The following is a 19,103-nucleotide window of genomic DNA, read 5'->3' on the forward strand; positions in this document are numbered from 1 at the left end:
CCACTGGAACTTCTTAACCTTCAAGCGGTGGATGTTATAAGAACAGAACTGAACAGAGAAGAGCAAGAGAAGATAAAGAATGAAACTCTGGGGAACAATGGATGGAAAACTCTTGAGAGTGCAGTAAGAAAAGGATGGGGAATCCAGAGAAAGTACCAATGCTAAGGCCAAGAAGAAAAGAGATAAGGGCTACAAGAAGGTCCCTGGGGCGGGTAACCAGCAAAGGCACCTGAAAACATTCCAGGGGGTAGTGAAAGTAGAGTGAGATTACAGGGTGGAGAGCAGATGGGAACTAGGAGAGTAGGGACGGTGAACAGGGACCAGTCTTCAAGTGTTTAATTCATTAAAAAAGGGAGGTCATCATTCAGCAAACATGAACTGAGGACCTTCTAGGACAGATACCGGGGATACTACTGGGGATAAGACCTGGGCTCCAAGCTCAAGGAGCAAGACGTGTCATGGCGTGGCAGGAAAGCACTGTCAGAGGGTGATGTGAGAGCATACTGCAACGGAAGGAGAAAGAAAGAATATCAATTGAGGAAGGAAGGGGGAAGTAAAGGGAGGCTTTTTTAGAGTAGGCAAGACTCGAGTGTGTTTGATAGTGTTCTTAAACCTTGGAAGGAAAAGAACATATTCACCACCAAGCCTTCAATACCTTGTAAAGATGGACCATGTCTAAACTGACATACCATTACCTTCAAAACGGACCGTTTCTCCTACACACGGAGAGACTGTTGTTTCTTCTACTGAAGTCAGGAGAAAAAGTGGCTCATGTTCAGGAGCCCTAGGTCAGGAAAATAGCCCACCTGAACTCCAGAGAATGTCAGGTGGGAGATGCTCCATCATGAAAGGCATTATGGAACACTAGCTCTGCCTGAGGGTGCGAAAGGTGGGTGTCTCCCACTGTAGGCCCTTGCTGTGCCAAAGGAAAGGTGGAACTGCCTGTGATATTTCTTCTTTCTTTCCCCTTTCAGAGTGCAGAGCTGAATCTTTATGAGCGAAATACATGCCTTCCCCTACCCCACAGAACACATACATGCAGACAACAGATCATCAACTTTTACCTGGCTAGCCAATCTATTCTGGCATAAACCAGTTATCAAAAGGCTTCATCTTAAGGAAATTCCACACAGAACTTACTTATCTTTGGACCCCTAAGACCTACCTCGGTGGGCTGGTCAGCTGGCTGTGGCATCAGGAGTTGGTTATGGTGCTGCAGTACCGTCTTCAGGTAATCTAAAACGGTCTGGCAGGGCACTGGGAGGAAGGAAAGGCAACAGTTACACATTAGCTAGCCCTCAACATGAAAATAAACTCTTGAGGTCTAAAAACACAGTTGATGTGAACTTCTAAAAAAAAGGATCTGTTTTCTAAAGGAAATAGAATCTCCTTTCATTTGACATCCGCAGTTATTTCAGTTAGTAAATACAGAACAGATGCTACAGTTTGGGGACAATTTTTAGGATCAGCACAATTTGAGATCTTTCAAGTCCAACTTACTCCAATGCAAATCTGGGTCAACAATAACGATCATGAATAACTCAAAGAAGAGATGTGAACTCTGACTTTACTTTTGGTATAAGCACCTGATGGCACTTTTAAAATTAAAGCACTGAAAGCTAATATTTCTCTGGCTGATAATGATATAATATTCATTGCTATGGTTTAAATGCAGTTTTTCCCTCTAAGGTTCATGAGCTGAAGCTTGGTCTCTGCAGTGTCAATGCTGGGAGATGGTGGGACTACTTAAGAGGTGGAGCACAGTGCAAGGCTCCTGAGTCAACAGGCAATGCCCTGGGAAGGAACTGTGGGTCCCTGAGTTAGTTCCTGAGAGAAGGGTAGTTATAAAAGATCAAGTCTGCCCCAGCCCTCCTCATGCCCTAGCTTCCTGCCCCACCATATGATCTCCTTCTCACACCTCCTCCCACCATGATGCTATCTGCACAGAATGATGCAGCCAGGACCCCTGCCAGAACCAGCACCTTGGTGTTTCAGCCTGTAGCGTCCCAAACTGAGCTAATAAACTTCTAAGTTACTCAGCTTTGGGTACTTCACTATAGTGATAAACAGGTATGTTCGTTCTTTCTTTTTTTGGAGACAGGGCCTTGCAAAGTTGCTGAGGCTGGTTTTGAACTTGTGATCCTCCTGAGCTGCTGGAATTACAGGAATGCACCACTGTGCCCAGCTGAAGAAGTTCATTTTTAATGACAGAATCAATCTAGTTTATTAACAAACAGGAATCCTATTCAATCAAGATTTGATTCCCAACACCTGACACACAGTTCTTACTGAATGCATCCCTTTCTCTGGTTTTAAGAAGGTCCATTGATTTGGTCCAATTCAGACTTGGTATGTGTTTCATTGACTATTACACTATTTTTTTTTTTGAGACTTTGTCTTATATATTCGTTTAATAATTACAGTAAAACTGAATAGATATTAACCCAATAGAACATGACTTTTTTGTTCCATTACATAAATAATGCCTACATCTTAAGATTTATATTAGCACTCTTTCAGGAATTTTGACTAATTGCTTTCAAAGGTCTTGGTAGCTTAGTTAAGAATCTAATTTATATGAATTGTTGCCACTATCTTTCTTAGCTGTGTTTTCCTAAGATGTTTTTGTCACATTAAAGAAAATAATAAATATTTAACCTAAGCCCCAGTTTTAAAGTATCACCACAGAGCTTTCTTCACTTTCTTTTTCTCACTTTTTTTTTCTTCAGATAGCAGACAGAAGTTATCATTTTTATCCCTTGCTAATGGCTTTGGGTTTTCAGGTGACATCACATAACAAACTAAAAATTATATCAACAGCCTTTTGAAGAATTTAAATAAGAAGTAGAAGTAGGTTAAGAAATCTTTCTTCTTGCCTCCAAATTATTTTCTTTAATAACCATCCTTACAGACCTGTGTTATGGCCATCACGAATAGCCCTCTGAATATATTCTTCAAATTGAAGTAGCATTTGCTGCACAGCCACAGAGGTCAACCAAAGTAGCCACAGTGGTGTCAGTTTGAAGTAGGCCTATTACTACACCACAGTTTAATAAAACCTGTCAACTCCCGATTTCAGCCTGTGAAAGCCCAATCCACTTTACAGATGCCATAGTGAGAAGGATACCTCTTTTGGCTTTGGACATTAATTACTGGGAAAAAAAATAAAGCAGAATTGAGAAACTAACAGAGGCAGGAGACAGGGCTGTATTTTAGTTCTGGGGTTTTTACTCATTGTGTGGCCTTTGTTTATTTATTTTTAAAATTTTTTGGTGCTGGGGACTGAACCCAGGGGCACTTTACCAATGAGCCACATCCCCACTCCTTTTTAATTGTAGACAAGATTTTGCTAAGTTGCTGTGGCTGTTCTGGAACTTGCCATCTTTCTGCCTCAGCCACTCAAGCTGCTTAGAGGATTACAGGTGTGTGCCACTGCACCTGTGTAATTTATCTGGCCTTTAGAACATCATTTAATTTTTATGATGTTTGAGTCTCTTCTAGACGGGGCTGCATATGAGGATCCAAAGCAGCACTTTTTTCTTCACAGTTTATGATAAGGATAAAATGCAACAGTATATATGACTGCCTCACCAAGTGACAGGTGCAAGGAATGACCTTGGATTCAGCTTGGAAGTTTTACTAAAATTTTGTAAATGTAATTAGGATTTGAATGAACTTCCTTTGATTCCTTACTCATATTTTAGAGTCATTAAGATTATGAAAAAACTTTTAAATGAAGCACAAAAAATGCTTACGAGGCGGCATATAAAATGGAATATTCAGTATGACTTCAACCATGTTAAAAATAATTATATGTATAGCAAAGAGATAGGAAAGAAATAAGCCAAAGTGCTAATAATAATAATAATTTATAATGAGGGGCTGGGGTTGTGGCTCAGTGGTAGAGTGCTCACCTAGCGTATGTGAGGTACCGGGTTCGATCCTCAGTACCACATATAAATAAATAAAATAAAGGTGTTGTGTGTCCACCTACAACTAAAAAAAAAATTATTTAAAAAAATAATTAGCAATGATTTATATTTTAGTTGTGGGATTATGGTAGTTGTTACTCCTTTCTCCTTTGTCATCCTTATAAAAACCAGTACCAGTACAGGTTGAGCATATCTAATTTGAAAATCCAAAAATGCCCCCAAATCTGAAACTTTTTGAGGGCCAACATGACATTACAAGGAGAAAATTTCACACCTGATTTTGTGTGATGGGCTGCAGTAAAAATGCAGGCACACTGAAAAGTTTGTATAAAATTACCTTCACGCTACCTGTATGAAGTGTATATGAAACATTAATTGACGTTGTGCTTAGACTTTGGTCTAAGGATATCTTATTATGTATATGCAAATATCCCCAAATTAGCAGAACTCCAGAATGTGGGAAGTTGTAATCCTAAGCATTTCAAATAAGAGATACTCAACCTGTATCGTAAAGAATTAATTCAGAAGTCTGGAAAACACCTCTATGACTGTCATGTCTCCTCCCTTGCATCTATTACCTTCCATGGGGAATACAAAGCCCTGGTAGAGCTAAGAGGCCAACTCTCCCTGCTTTTCACACACCCAGCATTTAGGCAGCAGTGCTAAGCTAGCCATCACCAAGGCCAGCTGATTTATCCATGCTAGAAGAAAATGGAATTGTATGTGCATCTGCTGGCTAGCTATAGGGGGCCCGATTTAGGGCAGGAAGACAGGACAAAACTCCTACTAGTGGACTGTTTAACCAACTGAAACAGCCACTGCTTTGGGCATGCTGAGTGATTCCCTTCTTCCAGGCTTTCCCCTGATGTCCTCCCCATCAGTGATCCTGCAAGGCAGATGCACCTCGGCCCCTCCAGTCCAGGGCCAGAGTGCACTCCCATTAAGAAAGGGGAGTATTATTCTTGGCTGAGGACTCTGGATAACTGCCTAGATTTTAACAGGATGGCCATAGAATCAAGTGCAATGTTTTCTGTGGGATTGAGGGGGATACCTCAAAATCAATCAATTTGGAAAACAGAGGTGAGTGAGTATAAACTGCATTTGAAACATAAATGAATTCTGTTTATTAGAGGTAAAACATACCCTGACCCACAGCTTCACCATGCTGCCTGCCTAGAAGAGGCACAGGACACTGAAAGGGAGTTGTGGAAAATCTCCTGTTCTCTTGTCCCTTTGTCTTATTCACCTACAGTTTGTGGACTGCAGTGGAATTTCTAAGTGTATATTCGGGGCTCACAGCGAATAAGGATACAGGGTGTCATGCATGGTTCCTTGCAGTTCAGACCACCACGTAATACCCCTGGTCTCCAATGGAAGAGAGCCAGGTCAGGGCTTACAGCTTGAAAAGATCATCAACAGGGTCCTCAAGGAGCAGATTATGCCCCCAGAGACAGTCACTCTAACTGCCTTTCATGCAAACACGACTTCAGATCCATTGGGCAGATTTCACCCATTCACTTTTTCATTCTGCAACCTACTAGAAAGTAAATGAGAAACCCAAACCAAAAATACGTATTAAAAGGAAAAAATGTTGTAAAGGAACCCAAAATGCACCTCTCCTGACATGAATGTTTTTAAGTTTTTCCCCTCCATGCAACAACACTTTAAAATGCGTATCAGACAGAGAAAATAGGAAGCTCCTTTGCATCAACAACAAAAAGGAAGACTCCCTAGTCTATGTGGATGCTTATCATGGTTAGGAAAGGGGAGTTAAATCCCATACAGAATGGAGGTTTTTAAGACATCCTAAGATAATATGATAGATACCTGGCAAAAAGTCTTGAGAATTACTCCTCAAGTAACTGTTGGGTCCTGTTTTTTAAATGTACTAACGCTGACACTTACAAACTACGTGATCCTGGGACAGTTGCTTGATCTAAGTCTGTCATCTCATTTGTAAAACTGGAATAGCTACTGCCAATTAGTTGAAATAATACATGCAAAGCAGTACCAAGGAAGTACTGCCTACTATAAGCTATGATGATTTTAAGAGTAGGAGTCTAGTGAATTCTTCACAGAAGCCACTTAGCTGTTGACCATGCTGTCTTGGCTGCTGGGCTATCTAAGCAGCTGTGCAGTAAGGTTCTTCTAAGGGAAACCACTCTAATTCTGGTTTTGCCTTTTGTTGTTTTTTTTGGTACTGGAATTTGAACTTGGGGCATTTAACCCAACTTGGGGAATGATGAGAAGTGGAAGAGCCCTTTTTTGCATTTTATTTAGAGACAGGGTCACTGAGTTGCTTAGTACCTTGCTAAGTTGCTGAGGCTGGCTTCTGAACACGTATTCCTCCTGCCTGAGCATCCTGAGCCACTAGGATTACAGGTGTACACCACTGTGCCCGGGCGGTTTTGCCCATATTAAGGGTGTGCAGGGCTCTAGTTCTAATTCTCATTGCAGATGACTACATTAAAATCTTGATCAGTTTATTATTCCTCAAGCATTATTTAGTCTACCTTGCCAGACAATTGTTTTTAGAGATTTAAAAACTTTTTAAAATGTACCACACACAATTTTATAGGGAGATTGAAATTTCTTACTGTCCTTTGACAACCATGGCCACCTGTGTGCTTAATCATTTTTTAAGTGTTCTATTCAGTCTCTATAAAGCTAAGCTCCTGAATGGAACTATTTAGAAATAAATAATCAGCTCTAGGTATTAGTCTACAGATGAATGGTTATATTTTTGATAATGACAATGCCTTATTTCCACTTAATTCAATTAATTGTGTAGCTGCCACAACATGCCTGACAGTGGGCCAGGAACTGGGGACACAAAGACAATTCTGACTTTGTTCTGTCTTCAGGGCCTTAAAGGACCTCTCTTCCTATCTCATTAGGCAACAGACATATAGAGTAAACACTTTCCTTGAAAATGGTTTTAACAGAAAAATGCATGATGTACTATGGAAATTGGTTAGTTGTGCTTGGGATCTGGGGAAAGGTCTGTTATGGAGAAGAAGTGTCACCTGTATTGAAGGATGTGCAGGAGTTTCTCAAGGGGGAAGACGGCAATATGTTCCTGGGTTGGAAGGGATAGCAGGAGTAAAAGGAAGACCAGAGGCATACAACTGTCTGACTTCTCAGAGAATCACAAACTGTCCAGTGGGATCAGAACACTGGTGGATAGTGGGCACTGAGGTGAGGGTGGAGTTTTCAATTCAGGACAGGAAGACAGCAAGGTAGTCAAGGGCCTTGTGTGCCACAATGATGGGGCTGGATTTTACTCCACAGACTAGGGGCTTTTTGGCAATTGATGACCTGGGGCAATTTGAGGGGAGTGACTGGAGTCTGGGAGAGAAGTTGAGTGACCCTTACAGCCCTCTGAATTATGAGATTTGCTCAGATAAAGGCAGTGGGAAGAGGCAGGAGGGTTCAAACTGGTGAGTATGTGACAGTGGAATTCAGAGGCTTGGGGAATGACAAAAAGTGGGAGAGAGAGATGAGTCATGGTGGATCTGGGGCTCCTAACCTGGGTAATGAACTGAAGGGTGACATTTTACAAGTTAAGAACACTGTTCATTAATTTAGGAAGAGTACTTAAGTTCTCTGTATTGCCAAGCAAGGAACAGACGCCTTCTCTCTTTTTTCTTAGAGCTGAAATTTATCGAGTGTTCACTGGAATACCTAGCAGGCACTCACTTGCTACTTATTTAATCTGTTTTTTTTCAACATCTCTGTAGTATTGTTAACCTGTTTCATGGAGGGGGAATGTGAGTCTCAGAATGGTTACATTATTTGCCAAATCATGGACTCTGTGTCTGCAAATGTGCTTACTTGTTAATATCCACATCAATATCCCTGGTGCTTCTGCAGTCACTCACAGACATGGGCAAAGCACAGGGAAGTTTGAGTCACCTGACATGCACAGGTCCAGCTGAGACTGACCACTGTGATGGTCTTTGTCTTCTTGTTTCAGTTCTCATCTGTAGACAAGTGTCCTTGCTGTGGTCTGTTTTTGTGCTGGGTTTTCATTAGTGATTTTACTGCCTAAGTGGCCTTTAACTTAGTTCTCAAGTGGTGTCAAGTGTTCCTAAGCACAAGCAGGTGTCTAGTGCCTTATGGAGGCAGGTGTGTTGGACAAGCTGCACTCAGGCCTGGGTTATAGTGGTGTGGGATTCTACAGGCCAGTGGAGTTCAATGTCAACCAACCAAATACAAACAGCAAATAAGGTCTCTTTGAACACACACACCCATAAACAAGGTATGTAATGATTAGTGGAAAACACTGTGAGCAGGGGCTCTCTGTAACATACTTTGTACTTCCCCTAGGAATAATGCTAATTCACTGTTCACAAACTTTTATAGAACACAAGGGCCCATACAATGGAAGATATGGAGTCAGAAACCTTGGATAATAATCCTAGGTCTGCAACTGATCTCACCTGTCTGGGTGTCAACAACATTGTCTGCAGAATGGGGATGATAATATTTGCTATAGGCTCATGGAGTTATGAGAATAAACTGAAATGATTATAAGCATTTTTTTTTTTTAAACAAAGTAGGACTGTGGTTGTAGCTCAGTGGTTGAGCACTTGCCTTGCATGCGTGAGGCACTGGGTTCGATCCTCAGCACCACATTAATAAAATAAGTAAAATAAAAATATTGTGTCCATCTACAACTAAAAAAAAAAAAGTAGAAGTTCTTATGTAAAAAACAACAACATTCTTTAATAAAGGGTGCTGGAAAAACAACTGTCACATGCAAAGAGTGATATTAGACCCATATCTTATATCATATGTAAAAATCAACTAAAAACACATAAAAGACCTAAATATCGGACTAGAAGCTATAAAACTCCTAGAAAAGAACACAGAGGAAAAGCTCCTGGACACTGGCCTTGACACTGACTTTTTGGATATCACACTTTGAAAGCCCAGCCACAAAACCAAAATTAAACAGACAGGATCTCAAACTAAAAAGCTTCAGCACAGCAAAGAAAACAACCAACAAAATGAAACACAAGCCTACAGACTAGGAAAAATATTTGTAAACCATGTATATGATCAAAGTTTAGTACCCCAAATTTATGAAGATTCCATACAACTTAATAGTAGAAAAATCAAATAACCCGATTTAAAAAATGGACAAGACTTGAATACATATTTCTACAAATACATAAACACGGCCAACAGCTAAATAAAAAGGTGCCCAACACCACTAATCATCAGGGAAATGAAAATCAAAACTACTATGACATGCCACTTCAAACTGATCAAAATGACTATTATCATAAAGTCAAAGATAACATGTTAACAAGGATGTGGAGAAAAGGGAACCCTCATATACTCTTGGTGGGACTATAGACTAGTCAGACATTATGGAAAACACTAGGGAGGTTTCCAAAGAAATTAAACAGAACTATCATATTTCCCAACAATTCCTCTTCTAGGCATATCCAAAGTCAATGAAACTACCACATCATAAAAGCATCTGCACTCTCTGTGTTCACTGCAGCATCATTTATAGTAGCCAAGACAGAGGAACAACACATTTCTGCAGCAGACAATGGGTAGAGAAATGGTGGCATATATACAAAATGAAATACTGTTCAGCCCTAAAAGAGAATGAGGTCTTGCCGTTTTCTACAATATGGATGAGCCTGGAAGACATTATGCTAAGTGAAAGAAGCCAGGCAGAGAAAAACGTTCTGTGATTTCGTATATAGAATATAAAAAACCACACAGATGTACTGATAGAGGAAAGTAGTTACTGGGGATCTAGGGAGGGGGGACAAATAGATCAAATGTTACAAAGTAGCAGATACATAGGATGAACAAGTCTAGAGATCTAATGTACAATATGAGGGCGAAAGTAATTAAAATTATACTGTATTTTGGATTCAAGCTAAATGAGAAGATCTTTATTGTTTTTGCCATAAAAACAAAAAAATGGTTAATTGTGTGAGATGGTGGATATTAACTTCACTATAGTAAGGTTTTAATTATCTACATAAATTCCATAACCTCATGTGATATAGCTTAAATATATACAATAAATTTTATAAATAAATTTATCTTCCCTATATTTGGCACTTGGAAAATTTCAAGGTATTTTAATTATCACATTTTATGATCCTAAGACTCACAGTTTTTTTTATTTTAATATTACCAACTTCATGTTCAAAAATTATTATAATGTACAATTATGATTTGCAGTGTTTTCCTTCTTTCTTAGTAGAACATAAACACTGGTGTCTTATACTCAGTGGTGTCTTAGATTGATGAAATATAGTATTTTATAGCCATTCTCCTTTATATGAACTCGTAACATCTTTAGGCTACCCTAACCTGAAACTCTATCCATTGAAAAATTACACCCATCATTTTCTTCTAAAAAAATCTCTTAGCACTTCATATTCTGATCCAAATACTTTTTCCTTTTAAAGCTTCTTTTTTTGCAGTACTAGGAAATTAACCCAGAGCCTTGCACATTCTAGGCACAACTCTACCTCTAGCTACAACCCAGCTCTTTTTACTTGACTTTCGGTCAGGGACCTACTAAGTTGCCCAGTCTGGCCTCAAACTTTCCTGCCTCATCCTTCTGGGTAGTTGGGATTACTGACGTTTTTCTTTCAACCTATTTTCAAAAAATTTCACGTTTTAACTGACTTTGTAATTTCTATCATGGTGATCTAATTAATTAATACAAGGGAAAAGCACCACTGCCTTTTCCTTGGAGTAACAGAGTGAAACTAACTCTGAAAACTAAGACAGCACCTCCTAGAAGCCTCTGGTTTTCATGGAACTGATCATCAGTAAAACTATACTGAAAATTCACAAATAATACTTAACACTGGCCTCTTGGGTAGTGCCAAAAATACACCTCTCGCCAGCCTGTTTTTGGTAAGGTCTCGAGACCTTCCTTTTCCCATTTTATAGCTACTTAAGTGAAATCATTTCTTAGATGATAAGCTCATTTCTCTTAATTTACTTCAGGAACTGCTCCAGGTATGAAGGCTTTATTATTTCGGGAGGTGAGAGGTGGGGAGACAGGGAACTCTTTCTTTTGGAGGGCTATTGTAGTTGCTCAACAGCACTCCTCTGGAGAAGCAGAGATGAGATCAAGGAAGCTCCCTGGACTCTACCTGCAGCATGTGCTCTCACTTCACTCCCAACCGATTCCCTCTGCTAATCACTGAGTGCTGCCTTCTTTTATATACATCCATCCAGTCTGGCTATATAAAAGTTGATTGCCCTATAGGTAGATTCTTGAGGAAAGTTACAAGTCCATCCATGGAAACGTACTGGCCTCTAGGACAATAGGGGCCTACTATGTCCACTGAGAAGCAGGGACACTGCCTAGGGAAAACCCCTCCAAGTTATACAGGGGTGTTACTGCTTGACAAAACACTCTTAGCATGTGCAAAACCAGCCTCTTACTGCACTTTTCTTCAAATGGGTCCCTAAAAATAAAATATTTTTTTCCCCCTAAAAATGCAGAGCCAATAGACAGAAGAGTTCTTCAGAAGCTGGGCTCCATTGCTTGTGGTTCTGAATGGCTGGTCAGTTTCTATAGCAGGATGATCCCCAGGATGCTATTTTTCTCCTCCAGTGAAAGAGGAGTGGGAGTAGATGTGAAAACATCCTCTGAGGTAAACCCTTAGTGAGTGGACCACAATTCCCAGGGCTTAGAGTTGTAGAATCCCCAGTGTGTTAGCTGCAACCCTATCTCCCTGATTTGGGGAAATGAGCAGTGCTCTGCTTCTGGTTCTACCCAGCGATCTCCTGCAGCCAGTACCCTCCTGGCTTGGGAAAATGTCACCTCTCTGCATCTAATCCACAGCTCAAATGCAAAAAGAAAATGAATTAACTTCACTAGAGCTTCTCCTCCCCAAGACTGCTTCACTTAATCTAACTCCAAAATGTTCTGAACAAAATCTCAGCTCTATTTGGGAAATTCTTTTAAATGAAAAGAGTGGAAAGATGAATTTCTAATTTAGCAGTTCTAAACATTCATTTCTGTTTTTGCCTTCTAGATGTTCTAATAAACAAGTGTGAACTTTATTAATGTCTTTATTTCAGGATCACATACCAAATAGGCGATACAAAAATACCGAGTTAAGTGAAAAACATAACTTATGTTTACATGCATGTGTCAGCCTTCAAATTTTAAAAATTTATTACGTATGCTTTATTTGACCATAATATAATAGTATAGTAGTTCATGTATGTAATTAGCCAGACTGCGTAGATTGGTTAAGTACATACTCCAAAATTTACCATCCATGGGCTGCATGATTAAAAGTTTGAAGAGACTGTTCTATTGATGATCTTAATGTCTTTTCTAAGTCCCAGACACACCGTAGAATTCAAAGATCAATGTAAAATCAGTGCTTTTCCAAAAATTGAAAACAACTTAGCAACTTGGAAATGGCCTCTGCATATAGACGATTCTACTACTCTGAAAATCTAGTCTTTTTTTAAAAAAGAGACAGTAGATGCCTAGTGTTTAACCAGGACACAAATAGTTTAGGGCCAGCTTAATTACTGCTCTATCTTTGGCCTATTAGTTTACTGTTTCTTATTAACTTTAAGGGGGAGTCTGTATTCTAAAAGAGACTATGCCTGCTGAAACTTAATAAGAAAAGCAAGGGAAATTAATGGAACAGAAGAGATTTGTTCAGTACTACTCCAGTCCACCTCTGAACAGATATTTTCACTGTAATTTCTAGCAATGGCAAAGCCTTTAAAACCACAGCAACAGGACCACTTTTTTGAAAGGAACTCAGGCTCACAGCACTTGACCTACTTCAATGTCAAGGAATCAATCTAGGAATTATTTTCAGACTGATAAAGATGCCTTTCATGAGGAATATGGTCTTTAAGTCTATACCCAAGAACACTGTAGCTGAAACAAAGACAAAATAGTCTAGTGACTCATCCCCAAACTTCTTTGGCACTGGGTAGGCTAAAGACCTCCTTATCATGCCTATTTTCCCAATTCTTCTGTTGCTGGCCAAAAAAAATTTTTAAATTAAAAAAATTACACACATACAGATTATGCATACAGAGAGTGGAAATAACGGAAAGGAGTAAGATTTGCAGTTGTCCTGCAAGTAATATGGAAGCATACCTGGGATGCTTTCTAATTTCCTTCTGAGCTCTTCATTTTCTTGTTGCAGTGAAATAACCTCCTGCTCTAGCTCTTGGCATCGGGGACAGTAGCCTTCTTCTTCCTCCTCCTCTTCCTCCTCCGGGAGTGTAGAAGATGATGGGTGACCATGGGACTCAGAGGTTGCTGGGGAGGTCCAGCCACCTAGTGTATGCACGGGAGAGGTGGAGAGAGGATCCACATCGGCCAGGTGGCCATACTCACTAATCGTTGAGGTGTTTGGAGTTGGAAAGCTCCCCGAGAGCAGGTAATTTTGGAGGGAGTCAGTGAAAACTCTTAAAAAGGCAGAAGTTTGTTGTTTCCTTTGCATATATTGCATCTCTATGTCTACATTGTCTGAAGTCTGACTGTGGACCCCTTTCCCAATGTGACACTGTTCCTGTCTTTCATTATAACTAGAGCCTTCCTGCTTTACGCAAGAAATCATAGATTGAGAATGGTTTGAGTCCAGAAGTTTTCCTCCACAATTTAAGAGGCTAAGAACTCGACTGCACTGCTGGGCAAAGGCATCCAAAATCATACGACTCTCTGAAATGAAATAAAAAGACATGTCAGTGACCAACAGCTTAAGACGACAAATAAACAAAAGTCCTCAATTTTAATACTTAAACACATTAAAATAAGTATTTTTACTCTGCCATAAACCAGATGACACAGTGAATCCACTGTTAACAGGACAAATTCCTGTTGTTCTATGATTGGCAGGTTCCTAATGAGTCACCTCCAGTCTCTTACTCTAAGCAATGGCTGGCCTATGATTCTGGGCACCGTACAGAGATTTCTCTCTCTCTGACATTAACTGGCCTGCACAGGTCTGCACTCACACCTTCAGCTTCATTAATATCCTTACTCTAATGAATGGAGCTGGCCACTGCAGACTGAATTCCTCATTGATAGGAGGGCTTAGAGCAATCATTACTTCTATTTCTGGAGTGCCCTTATGCCCTTGCTATTAATCAGCTGATACAATCCCTGCCGAGAGTATGTAGCTCCCAGATGCAAACTGGAGAAGAAAGATAAGTCTTTTTGAAGAGCTCACTAGAAATCTAAGATAAAACAAAGAGTGGGTCTATAGGCAAAGAATGAGCACAAAACAATACCGCATGTGTCATTCAACTTCTCTATTTAGTATTCCTTCTCTAAATTTACCTGCTAATTTGGATTTCTTGTCAAGGCCAATCTTTAGGCTGACCAAGATCCATATATCTGAAAATCAGGAGTGCCTCTTCTCAGAGCCATTTTCATTTGATTGTCACATCTCCCCAAATGGCATAAGGCGTGGGTGCTAGGTAGCCCACATACATGAATTCTAAAGCATATTAACTGTCAAGCAGTGAAAAGCAAAAAGTAAACTGAAACCAATCAACTCCCTGCAAAACACACAAAAAACTCCCCAAATCATGATAGTGTTATTTAACATCAGCCTAAAGTTCTTGAGTATTCACCCTATAGGAAAATGTCACTGGAAAGGTTCTCTTCCCATTACTACCTAGACAAGTGATTATAAACACAGACAGGGACACTTTCCAGAGTTTATACAGTGGTATGAGGATGCTTCAGCTTCTCCTTACCCAGAAAAATGGCAACAAGGAAAGCACTAGAGAATTTAGCTGCCAGTAATACTTGTTTGTAAAACAGCCACTTGCTGCTTCTGAGAATGGTGACTATTCCTTTTTCTTTCCCAGGATAGGGGACCTTCAAAATTAAAAATATTGAGATACTTGTGTGCTTCTACAGGCAACAAGACAGAAGAGTTGCAGTAAGAAAACCTCTAGAAAACCCAGGATATGTGACCAATGAAATTGCATTTCAAGAGACCCCTGTGCAGTGCCTCCTCCCGGGTTTTTTTCCTTAGCATTCTTTTGTGAAGTAACCATGGTATTGGGGAGACAGAGGAGTCCAAGTAACCTGGTTCTAACTATGTAATAAGAATGTGTATAAAAATCCCACAACACGGTTGACTGGCACACAGGAAGCATTCCTCATGTACCCCACATCTACACAATGCTACCATTCCAGAATCCTTTAGAAAAATACCAAGTCAGAAACCAGAGCCCAGATCTTTTACAGGCTGTACTGGGGTGGGAGGATCAACTCAGTGTCTCAAGAAATACTGATAAAATACATGGTAGGAGTCTTGTAAACATGTAGAGGACCTCAGTTTATAGCATTTTCAGATTTACTTGGCTGAGGTGGGGGTGGCAAGATCACCTTTGGCAGCCCACAGGGCTGTTTACTTCTTGGGACAGCACTTCCTTACTCTTAGGTACAGTACTATGAATCTCTGCCCTGACCCTCCTCCTCCAACCAGTCTTCTCCCTGTTGTAAGGTACAAGATTAAGAATTCCCTACTCTAACTGCTTGGGGAGCCTGTGCCCTCAGCCATCTACCTACAGAGGGATAGCAGCTAGAGCTTGGAAGCATGGACTGGGGCACCTACGTGTGTATATGATGTACTTCTGAGTGCAAGATGAAGCTGGGAGTCAGAAGAGGTGGTCATGGTTGGCTAAAAATCCCAAAGTCAAACCTGGTCATTATAAAGGTGTATTTGTCAAGACAGGTAAAGAGAATGTATTTTACTTAACATCTGATTCAAGATTTTTAATTATTCAATACATGATATAAGGCCTGCTTTAGACTTTGGTCCCGAGTCACACAAATACTTTGATGCCATTTCATTACAATGACCTAAACAACAACAACAACAACAACAAAAAAAACATGAAAGTAAACAGCTGAACCATACAAGTGGGGAGGTTTAAGATGTTTTTTTCTCATTTTTTCACTTCCTAGTTTTTATTCTTTTATTAGTAAAATCAAAGGATGATATTGATTGGGAATGTTCAATTCTAGCACAAGAGCAGTTTTCATTCATTTTAATCCTATAATCCCATTCTAGACTTGAAGTTTTATTTACTGTTTGCATTTTAATCAGCATAATCCCAATTGATTTACAGCCTATACACCTTTAACATAACCTTGATGAAAGGGACAAATACGCAAGGAAAGGCTAAAATAGAACTGCCTAGAAAGAGCTGCTCGATTATATTTGTTCAGTGTCCTAGAGAACACTCAGTAGTTTTAATCATATTGATGAATCACATTACAGCATAGATTTTAAGGGGAAAAAAATCTGACTTAGGGACAAGCGTGATTTGTTTTCTTAATTGAAGGATAAACTCATAACATGCTGAGAAAAAATCATTATGTAATATACTACATTATGAAGATAATCTATTAAAGTGCACTCAGAATATCAGAGAATAGCTACAATCATAAAATAGTTCTTGCCTGCAGTTCTTAAAATGCTTCATTCTGAATTTGTTCTTAGAATTGAAATATACAAAAATAGCAATCACACACCCTTAAAGTTGAATTTTTCCCTCTTTAGTACCTTGAAATATTTGAATACTATTTTCTATTTTAACATTGATACATGAAAGCCATGATGAAATATATTGCATTACACTTGGTGAGGGAAAATAGTAACTCTTTCCACTTAATACATATTGCAGTCAGCAATATTTTAGCTTTCTATACAGAATATAATTAGAAATCCAAGTACTAGGCATAGCACATTATCACTAAGAAATGGAGAAAAGTTTTGTTTTCATTTGAACACAATTGAATGGCTACTGATCCATGATTCTTAATTGAGTAAAGTGTTAACATGTGTTTTAACTTTTTCCCCCCTAGTCACAGAATGCTCCACACACAGGGATAGCAGTGAAGTACAAATTCAACAGTTTAGAAGAAGGCTTTAAAATTGTCTACTTTATCCCCAACTTCCCTAAATAAAGCAGCATGAAATGTTAATAAATCACAATCACAAAGCACTGTAAAATGACCACTTCTAATTTATTTTGCAGCCTGTTGGGAGATAATATCATGTTGCAAATTGTGCCTAGTCTGATTCCAAAATCTAAACCCCTTATTATTTTTTTAATTAAAAAATTCATTTCTTGAAATTCTTCTGCATTTAAGTGGTTTAATCCATCCTAAATCTGATAAATGACTAAGAAGAGGGATGGGAAGTAGGCAATCAAACAGACTCCCTACTTTACTAATGTCCTTCTTTGTAAGGAAAGCCTTGAATGGAATGTGCCCATCACGGCAGGTTCCCAAGAGAATTCTGTTTCTATGAAGGAGATCACAGTACTCAAGATTAGTGGTAACCTTTTGATTTTAGCCCAGCGAAGGGTGAAATATATTAATATTAAAATGCAGAAGCAGAATTTTTTTGTGACCTACTACCATGTATCCACATATCTACCAAAAGGATTTCTAATAGTTGATTTCCATAAAACGTTAATTTAACTTCTTTTTAAGAGAGGACATCATGGCATAGAAAATAGCAGAAACGAAAGCTTTGGAAGCATCATCCTTGTCTTAAATCAATGAATGATGTCTTTTAAAAAAAATGCCATCCAATTTTTTTTCATAATGGCAAACATCAACACAGCAAAACAGGATGCAATTTTTCTAAATAAATAAATCAATGATGTGTCAAAAATTAACAGATGAGTTAATATACCCGGTGCTATCAAAACCAGATGGTGCTTCCTAATATTCATCCTGCTCAGTCAATCCCTGAATATTTTCTGGACCATCGGTATATAAAATAGGATGCTGCTATTTGTGATGGCAAACAAAAGCAATCATGCCTGCCAAGCACATACTATAACAGGCAGCATTTCAGCTCTGCTAGACAGAAAGTAATTAGAATGCTTTTAATGTCCAAAAGAATGATGCTGATAGGCTGCCACAGATGTGTAGATTTATGAATATTTATATGGTGGTTTATAGCTGACACTTTTATCAGTTGAAGAAGATAAAATATCTGCCTGACTCAAAAGCTTGACAGTCAGGTTAATAAAATCTCATTAAAGAGAATGACCTATGCAATTATATAGGATTTATTGTAATTCATTTTTGATTGTACTCTGCTTAAAGATGCAATTTCCCATTTCCTGATGCCAAATTTAGGCTGCATATCAAGATCTACGTGGATTTTAACTCTAAGCCTCCCACAGAGGAAAAATGTGCTTTTAAAATCATAGTGTATTGCCCCTTTTAAGGAAAATTATACTCTTCACATGATTTTATAACAATATTGAAAAATTCTATTTTTAATCACATATTTTTCTTTTTAATGACTTGTGGCTCTTAATGGGAAATAAGATTCACTTCAACCCTTTCATCTTTTCACTGCATTTGCCCTGGATGGTCCCTTGTGCCTCTTTTCTACTAGACTTGCTTCATCCCGTGGATGTTTTGACCATTTTCAGTTTGCTAGGTGGCCTAAGACACTGCAAATACACTTTAGTGAGGGTGCAACAGGCAAAGCACCACCCCCACCCGATGTATTTAAATGGCTGTGGCGTGCATATGAGCTCATTGGTTCAAAGTGGAACCATTAGTTCCTCAAAGAACCAATCAGCTCTTCTGCTGGCTGTCCCTCTGATGGTCACTTGCATCACTGTGCTGTTGAGAGATGGCTTTGTCCATCAATGATTAATACTATGACCATAATCCATGGTGTCTAGTCCAATGGCTTTTTTTTTTCCTTTTCCTTTTGCACTCAGACCATCTCCATACTGCACAGAAAAAAATCTACCATTCACTTCCTATCCTTCCAACAAGCACTATGCATCTAGTCCTCCATGGTATCAACCTTACCTCTCTGTTTAAAAACTTGTTCTTGTTTTTCTTCCTCTTTTTTTTTTTAATAGCCTTGAGAATAAAAGGTAGTATGGGAAGTTATTTATATATACACACACACACACACACACACATATATATATATATATATATATATATATATATAAATAAATAACCTCTCACACCTTTAGATTCAGTGATGTTGATTTCTACCTGGGGACAGACACAATAAACTAAATGGACACTAGAAGAAACACTGAAAGCAAACACTTTAGACAAGATGAGAAGGTGGGAACTACAAAAAAAACCACAAACAAACAAACAACCCCCCCCCCCCC

At 39.0% G+C, this 19,103-nt stretch overlaps 1 protein-coding gene across 1 annotated transcript in view; it reads right to left on the minus strand.

Annotated features, from left to right (window-relative positions):
* Positions 1-19,103, minus strand: part of Bend4 (BEN domain containing 4) — a 28,348-nt gene that overhangs the window by 6,736 nt on the left and 2,509 nt on the right. The window contains 2 exon segments of the mRNA XM_015481801.2: positions 1,166-1,257; positions 13,066-13,632. Of these exon segments, the coding sequence (XP_015337287.1) occupies positions 1,166-1,257; positions 13,066-13,632 (659 nt within the window).

This window comes from Marmota marmota, unplaced genomic scaffold (assembly GCF_001458135.2).
Source record: "Marmota marmota marmota unplaced genomic scaffold, marMar, whole genome shotgun sequence".
NCBI classification, from domain to species: Eukaryota; Metazoa; Chordata; class Mammalia; order Rodentia; family Sciuridae; genus Marmota; species Marmota marmota.